Source organism: Panthera uncia (assembly GCF_023721935.1).
Source record: "Panthera uncia isolate 11264 chromosome A1 unlocalized genomic scaffold, Puncia_PCG_1.0 HiC_scaffold_17, whole genome shotgun sequence".
NCBI classification, from domain to species: domain Eukaryota; kingdom Metazoa; phylum Chordata; class Mammalia; order Carnivora; family Felidae; genus Panthera; species Panthera uncia.
In genome coordinates, this window is record NW_026057577.1 from 59056742 (window position 1) to 59067475 (window position 10734).

At 44.3% G+C, this 10734-nt stretch overlaps 1 protein-coding gene across 1 annotated transcript in view; it reads right to left on the bottom strand.

Annotated features, from left to right (window-relative positions):
* Positions 1-10734, bottom strand: part of SERINC5 (serine incorporator 5) — a 103079-nt gene that overhangs the window by 23148 nt on the left and 69197 nt on the right. Inside the window, exons 3-6 of the mRNA XM_049649719.1 lie at positions 9913-10091; positions 8913-8995; positions 7144-7237; positions 837-1048 (exon numbers count right to left, since the gene is read on the bottom strand). Of these exons, the coding sequence (XP_049505676.1) occupies positions 837-1048; positions 7144-7237; positions 8913-8995; positions 9913-10091 (568 nt within the window). The remainder of the gene's footprint in view (positions 1-836; positions 1049-7143; positions 7238-8912; positions 8996-9912; positions 10092-10734) is intronic.

The window sequence follows — 10734 nt, forward strand, 5'->3', positions numbered from 1 at the left end:
TTAAGAGTTACATGCTCAACTGACTGACCCAGCCAGGCACCCCTCTTCCATTTGCCTTTGAAACAACCTTAGGTCAAGTCAGGTTTACAGATTTCTGTTGGCTTTACTGAGAAAGGACTTGGATCTGAGGAAGGTTAGCTCGTGGGCCAGCTGCTGGCTCAGCCAGATCAAATTTCCTGCTTCTTGACTCCTAGACCACATGGTCCCTGATTTTTGGTCCATAGGCCTTGAGTGAAAGATGAGCCCAGAAAGCACTCCTTCCTCAGCCTTCTCATTCACGTTTTACACAGAGATTATAGGGAAGAACTTAATATACAATCAGGGCATCTTCCATTTAAACGCTCCTTGTGGTACATTCATTAATAATGGTTAATAGCTGGGGCGCCTGGGTGGCTCAGTTGGTTGGGCGTCTGACTTCAACTCAGGTCATGATCTCACGGTTTGTGGGTTCAAGCCCCACATCGGGCTCTATGCTGACAGCTCAGAGCCTGGAGCCTGCTTCAGATCCTGTGCCTCCCTCTCTCTCTGCCCCTCCCCTGCTCATGCTCATGCTCTGTCTCTCTCAAAAATAAATAAACATTAAAAAAAATAATAATGGTAATAGCTATCTTATTTATTGCCTTTACTACATTGAGATCTTTCTTGATAAGAAGCATGCCAACTATCCCATTCAGCCCAAGTGAAGACTTCAATCCCACCCTTCCTACTGCTGACCCATCCATGATAAATTATGGAGTGGCCAGAATTTAAAAACAAAACAAACAAAAACACCGGGTTTGGTCAAAGACACACAAAAAATATATAAATCAGGAGGGATGGAGAAAACTTGTACTTACGATTTTGGACACAAGGCGAGATGGCTACCACTGAAATAAGTAGACACAGGCCTCCGTTCAGCCCCAGGAGAATTTTGTTTTCCAGGCAGCCGTCCTTCTGGGTATAAAACACTGCCATCAAAATCAAGCCTCCGGTGGCGATGGAGTACATGATGAGTGTCACCAGGGCCAGAGCGGCATACCACAGCTTGTTGGTAGCTGTGCCGGCAGTCCTGTTTCTCCAGAAGTGGTAAGAGGAAGAGGAGAGAAGACAAGGTGATGAGGCCCCTGTTCTCTGACCGTCTCTCAGGCGGTAACTAATGCTATCAGCCCCCAGGCTGCTATCACCCCAGTTGTCCGGAAGACTATCATTTTATCAACAGTTAGGCTCAATCAAAGCTAGAAGGTACAGGTAAACATCTCAAAACAATTTTGGTTCAGGCTTAGAATTTTTCCTAAACACTACAACATTCCGTTTTTAAATATGTATTCATCAACTAAAATGTACTTGCACAGACTTGACTCTAACCTCCCCATTCTTTTTTTTTTTTTAATTTACTGTGAGAGAGAGAGGATGGAGAGAGTGCACACACACACATACACATGGGTGCAAGCGGGGAAGGGGCTGAGAGAGGGAGAGAATTCCAAGTGTGGAGCCTATGCAGGGCTTAAACACACAAACCATGAGATCACAGCCTGAGCTGAAGTTGGAAACTTAACCAACTGAGCCACCCAGGCGCTCCGTAACCTCCCCATTCTGAAAAGGAATCGCCCTGGGATAGGTTTCGGCAGTATTAAAAAGTAGCTCTTGGGGCGCCTGGGTGGCTCGGTCGGTTGAGCATCCGACTTCAGCTCAGGTCATGAACTCACGGTCCGTGGGTTCGAGCCCCGCGTCGGGCTCCGTGCTGATGGCTCAGAGCCTGGAGCCTGTTTCAGATTCTGTGTCTCCCTCTTTCTCTGACCCTCCCCCGTTCATGCTCTGTCTCTCTCTGTCTCAAAAATAAATAAACATTAAAAAAAATTTTTTTTTAATAAAAAAAAAAAAAGTAGCTCTTAGTTAAGTTCTCTTTGTGGTTTCCCTCTCAACACAGAGCCTGGAGGGGCTGCTGTAGCAGCTTCTGCTAATGTCCATCTTCTCTTTAGGGAGAGACAAACTTGACTCAAAGACTGGATGACCTCGGCCCTTTCATCCCTCTGCTGCAAAGGGTCTGTAGTGGTACTGCTTCTCCAAAGCGATGCCACATAGGATTAAAAGAGAGTTGTTGTTGTTTTGTTTTTTTTTTAAGTTTATTTATTTTGAGAGGGGGGTTTATTTATTTTGGGAGGGGCAGAGAGTGGGAGAGGGAGAATCCCAGGCAGGTTCTGCACTGTCAGCATAGAGCCTGACGAGGGGCTCATATTCATGAGATCATGAGAGCATGACCTGAGCTGAAGTCGGACGCTCAACTGACTGAGCCACCCAGATGCTCCAAGGGAGAGTCTGAAAAGAATAAAATCAGCTAGGAAAGGAGTAAAAAACTGTAATGGGATTTACAATAAAAACCCTTAAAGAAGAGATTAATTTTCTCTCTAGTTTATGTAAATATTAATAAAGGGATAAGAGAATTAAGCGGTGGTTTAACAATCTATAGAAATCATTGAGGACAATAACAAAACAAGAGTTCAAAACCGCTCAATCAAGACGGTAGAACCATAGGGAGCACAGGTGAATCACTGTCATCTGCCTTATGATTAAACTGCCGCACTGTAACCACGTTCTCACAAACCTTCACAGAGAAAGCAACTTGCTTAATGTTTTCACAGAACTGGAAAGTATTCAGGCAACTCAGCTAAAATGTTTTAATGATGAAAAAGTTACTGCAGCCAGAGACAAATAGGGAGGGAAGACCAAAATCATAATGACCATCATATTCCTGAAACCACGCCAGGGACCACAGAATTAGTCTAACATAAAAGGCACACGAAGGAAATAATAGAGTAAGACTCGAGAAGGGGTGGGGGGAGTGGATCTAGAAGCCAAATGGTAATCGATGACAGGAACAGAATGCAATGTATAGAGAAAGGCAAACACTGCTGACCAGTGTGTGGGTGGGGTGCAACTGTTCCTTTACTGGTCTTTTGGGCTGTCGCTAGCATATGAAGACTTTCTTATAGTCAATATAGGTCTACATTCCCAAAGTTAAATTCCCAACCCTAACCTCTCCCTTCAACTTTAGACTCATATTATCCAACTGTTCAGCGCAGGGGGTGGGGGAAGGGGGCTCGTCCAAACCAACTTCCCAAATGCACATCTCTACCCCCTAATCCTGCTTTTCTTCATCTTCCCAAACTCAGAAGATGGCAGTTCCATTCCTTCCTTTTGGGAAGGGAAACTTTTTTTAAAAAAGAAAAGAACTCGTGACTACAGTCTTTTTTCCCTCCCCCCACCCAACCCCACCTCCTCATCACCATCAGCAAAGTCCATGAGTTCCAATTTTGGAATAGACTAGAATCTGACTGCTGCTACCATCGTCTGAGCTACGGCCATCTCTCACCTGGATTATCTTCCACGGGCCTCCTTACTTGCACCTCTGACACCCCCTAACATTTCCTGGAATTAAAATAGACTTTGTATCATGTTCCTCTGGTTTCAAACCCCACTAATGCCCTTCCTACCTCACACAAATGCCCCAGAAGCCCGACAGCATCTGGCCAAATGGCATCTCCTACCTCACCACTGGTGCCCATCCCTCACCACAGGGGTGCAGCACAGGGGGCCCCCATTTGCCCCCAAACAAGCCGGGCATGGGCCCGGCACAGTCCTGCCTCAGCCTCCACACTTCCTTCTGTTTGCAGTGGTCTCCCTCACACCTGATCATGAAGCCTTTCCCTGCCCTGCTCTCCCCAACCCCCACACCCCGCTTTCTTTTTCTCCAGTCTTTTCCCATTGAACCTGTTACTTACTTACTTGATCATAAATTGGCTGTCCATGCCTCCTGCCCTCCCCAACAGGAGAAGGTAAGCTTCATAGAGCAGGACATCACTGTGTTCACTGCTCTTCTCCTGCTATTGAGTGCCTGGCAAACAGGTGCCTACTGAATATTAGTGTAAGAAATGTCAACTGTTAAAAAATAACTTTGTGGGGGTGCCTGGGTGGCTCAGTTGGTTGAGCGTCCGACTTCAGCTCAGGTCATGATCTCAAGGTTTGTGAGTTCGAGCCCTGTGTCTGACTCTGTGCTGACAGCTCAGAGCCTGGAGCCTGCTTCATATTCTGTGTCTCCCTCCCTCTCTGCCCCCACCCCCGACTTGTACTCTGTCTCTTTCTCTGTCTCTCTCTTAGGAATAACAAGCATTAAAAAAATAATAACTTCGTGCAGCAGTGTTTTAGGAGAATGGCTGCTATTCCTGCTGCTCCAGATTCATGACATCCTCCTTGATGACCTTTTGTTTTGCAGATAACCCAAGTGCCATGACTTACTTATCTTTATACTCTCGGTGCCTACCACACTGTCTGGGACACAGTTAATACTCCCCAAAACTGTGAATAAATGCTAAATGAGAAGAAGTGCTTCAAAGGAGATTAGAAAAGGACCAGACAACGGGGCAGAGTGCACCAACTCAGCAGTACGCTGGCACCAGGCTGGGCTCGGGTTCTGGAGTAAATAACACCTAACCACAACAGAAATGACAAATCTAGCACATTTAGAAAATGGGTCTTTGTTAGAAACACCTAAATGTACCTTCTACTTTTTGCTATTTCAATTTTGATATAGAAGCGTCATTTCAAATCACAATATCTGAGGTCGAAAGGAAAAAGAAAATTAAACATCTAACGTGACCATATTATTTTACAGGTGTGAAAACAGCGGTCAGAGAGGCCAAGTAATATGCCCAAAGGGAAACAGCGATCTAGAGGAGCAGAGGGACAGACACCTGCAGTCTCCTGGTTTCCGGACCCATGGCCTCCATCCTACTGCCTTTGGGATCTTCTTCTCAAGATATTTCTTGAAAAGAGGAAACAGGGGCACTTGGGTGGTTCAGTCGGTTAAGCGGCCAACTCTCAATTTCAGCTCAGGTCATGATCTCCTAATTTGTGAGATCAAGCCCCACATGGGGCTCTGCACTGACAGTCGGGAGGGAGCCTACTTGGGATTGTCTCTCTCCTCTCACTCTCCCACTGTCTCTCTAAAATAAATAAGTAAACTTAAAAAAAAAAGAGAGAGAGAGAAAACAGAGAGGGAAAGGGAAGAAAAAGCAGTTTGGTTGTTCCATGAACAGTGATATATTATATTTTCTAGACTATCCTTGTAAGCAATAGTCTCTGTTAAAAAACAAACCTAGTAAATTAGATTAATTTATCTGGAAATACATTATTAGTGAGCTGCCTAGCTTAATCCTAATTTTAGGCAGACAAATCAACTATGAATATGCTGACATTAAGGGATTTTGTTGGGATACTGGCCTCAATGTGTAGACAACAGCAACATCATCGGTTGCAAAGCGCTTAAGTTGTTCTTACTGAGTGGTTTCGGGAAGGTTTTTACAGCAGCCAAACTCTTCCAAATGCCTGTTAAAACTTAGCATGAATAATTAGTCCCAGAAAATGGCTTCAGAACTGAGCAAAACATTCAAGTCAGAGTAAAGAAGCTCAAATATTGTCAAGGGAACATACTGCTTACTGGGTAAATCAGGCACCCAGTATCAAAAACGGTATTATTCCACCATGAAGTTCCCTATTTTGACCTATATGGGTAAGAATTTTAGGAAACATTTAGAATGATTTTATATTAGACAAAATAAATTTCTGTAGTATCACTTATGTGACTCCTCTATGTGCTGTAAATATTTTAGAAACTATTAAGTATTTGGGTATTTAGTATTCACTAAATTATAAAATGATAACACTAGCCTTTCACTCAGGCATCTCTTGATTTGATCTCTAAATTTTTTTTTTTTTTCAATGTTTTTTATTTATTTTTGGGACAGAGAGAGACAGAGCATGAACGGGGGAGGGGCAGAGAGAGAGGGAGACACAGAATCGGAAACAGGCTCCAGGCTCCGAGCCATCAGCCCAGAGCCCGACGCGGGGCTCGAACTCACGGACCGTGAGATCGTGACCTGGCTGAAGTCGGACGCTTAACCGACTGCGCCACCCAGGCGCCCCGATTTGATCTCTAAAGAAACAAAACCAAACCCAATGAAACACTAACTACCACCAAGCTGAGGAATATAATCAGAGTGAAAAGTTATTTTGAGGGAATCTGGACCATATATTTTGTTTTGTCCAAGAGAAAAAATAAATTTCATGTTCATACATTATTTACTGATTTCTTTTTTCCAAAACAGTTTAAAATAACATGATACGAATAAAAATGACAAAACAACAAGAAGTCTTCCTAGGCACAACAGATAGTTATTCTCATTTGTTATTTTATAAGGAAGCTAAGCAAACAAGAGCAGCAAAGTGCCCTGCCTGGGGGCACAAAGGGAGTCAGCCTGGCCTTTAGCACTCAAGGGCTGACACTTACCTAGTTGCCATTTCCTGAATTGTGTGGCTCAGCGAGAAATAAAACTAGCTATTAATAATTTGGCATTTCCTACTTATCCTAGGATGTGAATTCCATGTCAAGGCGCTTAGAAAGAATCTACATTTTTAAATTCAGGATGGCTTTCTAAGGTGGCACAACAGATCTTCCTAATGAAGGGTCTTTATAATCTTAGGCAGATTGAGAAAGAACCAAAAAAAAAAATTTTTAAGTATATTTATTTACTTTGAGAGAGACAGAGACAGCACGAGTGGGGGAGAGGGAGGGAAAGAGGGAGACAATCCCAAGCAGGCTCCACACTGTTGGTGCAGAGCCTGATGGGGCTCAAACTCATGAAAGATCATGACCTGAGCTGAAACCAAGAGTCAGACTGACTGACCCACCCAGGTGCCCCCAAAGTACTTTTTTCTAAATCTCCTGAGGATGGAGGCATAAGATAAAACCTGCCCAAGTTTTCAGGCACCTAGCGTCACAACCGGGGAGCCAGGGCCAAGAGGTGCCAGCAATGGATGTTGAGTGTGGCTAAGTCACAACAGCAGCTGACTCAGAGCCCAAATGAGAGAATACAGGGAAAAGCCAAAAAGTGAAAAAGAAATAACATGGAAGAAGGAAAGGAAGAAAGGAGAAGAAGACCGGTAGAGGAGAGGAATGAAGGGAAAGTGCGCCAACCTGTTTCCGGCACGAGCAGGCTGCCCACCCCTGCCAACACAGCTCTGTGTAGACCCTCTATCAACACCGTATTGCAGGCAGTTTCCCCGAGCAACGACTGAGTTCACTTGGAAACCTTCCCAAATTGCACATACCAGTTCTTGTTCCATTTATGTGCAAACTCCACGAGCAGGATGAGCTGGATGCCTATAAAGATGAAGCCCCCGACGGCTCCCACATAGCGCCAGGCTGCAAAAGAAGACCATCCAAAAGGAGATGAGGTGACCACTCCAAGTGCTGAGCTTAAAGGAGAATAATGACTACAGTTTATCTTTACTACACTCTTACTGTACCTGCAACACATTTAATTTCCACGCAACCGTATAAGATGGGTGCTATTGTTACACGCACTTTACAGATGAGAAAAATTGAGAGTCTATGCAAATTGACAAAGTCCCACAACCATGGGGCTCAGTCAGTTAAGTGTCCGACTTCGGCTCAGGTCATGATCTCACAGTTTGTGGGTTTGAGCCCCGCATGGGGCTCTGTGCTGACAGCTCAGAGCGTGGAGGCTGCTTCGGATTCTGTGTCTCCCTCTCTCTCTCTGCCCCTCCCTAGCTTACACTCTGTCTCTTTCTGTCTCTCAAAAGAGAAATAAAACGTTAAAAAAAAAAAAAAATGTCCCATGGCCAGTAAAGGACGTAGCTGGGATGTGAACACAAAGCAGTGTGTGCGGCTCTTGAGCATCTAAGCTGAACCTACACACTGTAACTGACAGCTACCCTAAAAGACGCAGCTATTCACAAAATCAACAACGATCCACGATTTGTAAGTAAAAACATATCTTAAGAAGAAAAAAGGCAGTGAGCCACCAGAGATTAGTAGGGAAATGAGGGTCAGACTGGGGGCCACAGACTCAGATCCACTCCTCGCTCTGCTACAAGGATGCTCTAACCTTCCATGTCTCTAGGTTACAGGTTGTCTATGAAAATGGCTGAACTGCAGTTGGCTATAAAAAGAACTGTTAGCCCCGTCCCATTCTAAATCTATCTTTCTAACACATAAAAGTACATCTGTGGGGAACAGAAAACTAGTTAACAGCATTTTAGGAAAAAATAAGACTCGGAGAGGACCTCCTTCAGGAGTGCATGCAGCTAGTTATGCCCCTAAAAACTAGCCAGACCCTAGTGACCATTTGAGGGGCCGTAGTCTTTTCCTTAGGGACTGACATAGTGCGGATGTTTTTACTACCTTAATTAGGAAAATGAATTCGTTTGGGTTAAACAATGTTTTGAATCTCCCTAGTTTTCATGTAGAAGGACCCCTGTTTCACCTATGATTAACGGTTCCAAATTAAATTAAGTTCGGGAAATTCTAGGAATAAGAAATGTAATCCAATATTATATACAGTTTCACCTAGGTAAGTTTAGAAATAAGGCTGGATGATGCCTTTCTTATCTCATTATAGCTGCAGCTCATTTAAAACTCAGTAGCCTCGTGTTCCGCGTAGGCGGATTTCCGGGCAGTGCTCAGAAAGAACAAGGCGTCCCAGAACGCCTTCAGTGATGGTTTCATACTAACACGCTAAACTGTTTTTCAGAGAGACTTGCAGGGCCCCATTTTCCCTTCAGGCCAATCACCTTAAAATTAGCAACTGAATTCTCCAGGCTGTAGAGCAACACCTGGCCAGAAAGGGAGGGAACAGGGGAAAGATCTAGATGGAGAAAGAGGAGTGAACAGGAAGGGATAGGGAGTGGGGAAGGTGGATACAGTGTGGGCAGGTAAGGCAGGAATTTTTTTTTCATTGAACCACAAGAAAATCACTAATTCGAAATATCAAAGGCACCCTGGACTACACTTTTGAACAATTTTACAAAATGGGTAAGAACAAAATAAATAGGTACCCCAAATACCCCATTTGTACCATTCAGAAAGGTCTCCTGATCTGGAATGAAGAAAGCTCCTGAGCACATGGCCCCCAGCAGCAGAAGTTTAAAGAACCAAAAGCTGGAAAGAAAAAAAAGAAAAAAAGAGGAAATGTATTTAAATGATATTCATGGAAGCACAAAAGACCTTTTATAAGGTAAGCAAGTCAGGGGGCGCCTGGGTGGGTCAGTCGATTAGGCGTCCGACTTCGGCTCAGGTCATGATCTCACGGTTCATGGGTTCGAGCCCCGCATCGGGCTCTGTGCTGACAGCTCAGGCCTGGAGCCTGCTTTGGATTCTGTGTCCCTCGCTCTCTGCCCCTCCCCCAGTCATGCTCTGTCTCTCTCAAAAAAGAGAGAGAGAGAGAGAGAGAGAGAAGGTAAGCATGTCAGTCCATGTTTCTACCATTGGTACTGTTCCTTCCAAATCGAGAGGAAGTAATTAAGTGACTGGAGACTGCCTTGTCCCATAATTAAGACCAATTCAGCATGGTCGCTGATTGTGCAAAACATCACTTTGTTGCAGGGGGGTGGAAATGACCTAGGGGTAGGTCTTAGTACTAGAAATAAAAACGCCTACCTCTGCTGCATTTCTCACTGTGGTACTGGCGTGACCAATAGGATTCTAATTCTTGGGCCACTGAGGGGTGACAAATCCCCCCTTCCCGAAAATGAGTGTCAACAATTTCAACTACAGGAAGAGCAGTCAGATGGTCGGATCAGAAGAGGTCAAGGAACACTATTCTGAATATCAGGGAAGGGGAAACTAGGGGCGCCTGGGTGGCTCGGTCGGTTAAGCGTCTGATTCTTCATTTTGGCTCAGGTCGCGATCGGATTGATGCTTTGTGAGTTTGAGCCCCGCACACTGACAGTGCCAAGCCTGCTTGGGATTTACTCCTTCTCTCTCTACCCCTCCCCTGCTCACACTCCCTCTCTCTCAAAATAAATTACTATTCAAAATAAAAAGAGAGAAACCAACCCCCAAGACTGAAGACTCACCCGTTGTGAATATGCGCTCTACAACCTTTGCTGCTGTTGATTTTCAAGGTCAGAAGGCAGAAGATGAAGAAGAAACAGGCCATTCCAAAACAGACTCTATACACGGCAGAATATCCCACTAGTTTCTCACAGGTGTCACCAGCTTTAATGCCTTTACAAATATCTTCGTAAAAAGGAATCTGAGGAAAAAACAGAAAAAAGTCACCTGTTAAAACTGGGTAAAGAGAAGGGTGCCTGGCTGGCTCAGGCGGAAGAGATTTGACTCTTGATCTTGAGACTATGGGTTTGAGCCCCATGTTGAATGCAGAGATTACTTTATAAACAAACTTCTAAAAAATAATAATAATAAAGTTGGGTAAAGAGGGGCTGTCATGAAGTGTTCCCTGAGCCTGCAAATCAAAGTCCGATGTGGAAATGTACTTTGGGCATAGAGAAACAATTTTCTCTGAATCATTTTTTTTTTAATTTTTTAATGTTTTTACTTATTTTTGAGACAGAGACAGCATGAGCAGGGCAGGGGCAGACAGAGAGGGAGACACAGAATCCGAAGCAGGCTCCAGGCTCTGAGCTGTCAGAACAGAGCCCAACTCAGGGCTCGAACCCACGGACTGTGAGATCATGGCCTGAGCTGAAGTTGGATGCTGAACCGACTGAGCCACCCAGGCGCCCCTCTCTGAATCATTTTTAAAGACACAGTGCTCATAGCATACCACTTCACCTTTACTTATCCTAATGAATTTTGAAATCTAGCATGGGAATTTTTAAAAATTATACTTGTCATTTTTCTTGAAAAGCATAAACATACAGAATAAAAGTGAGAAA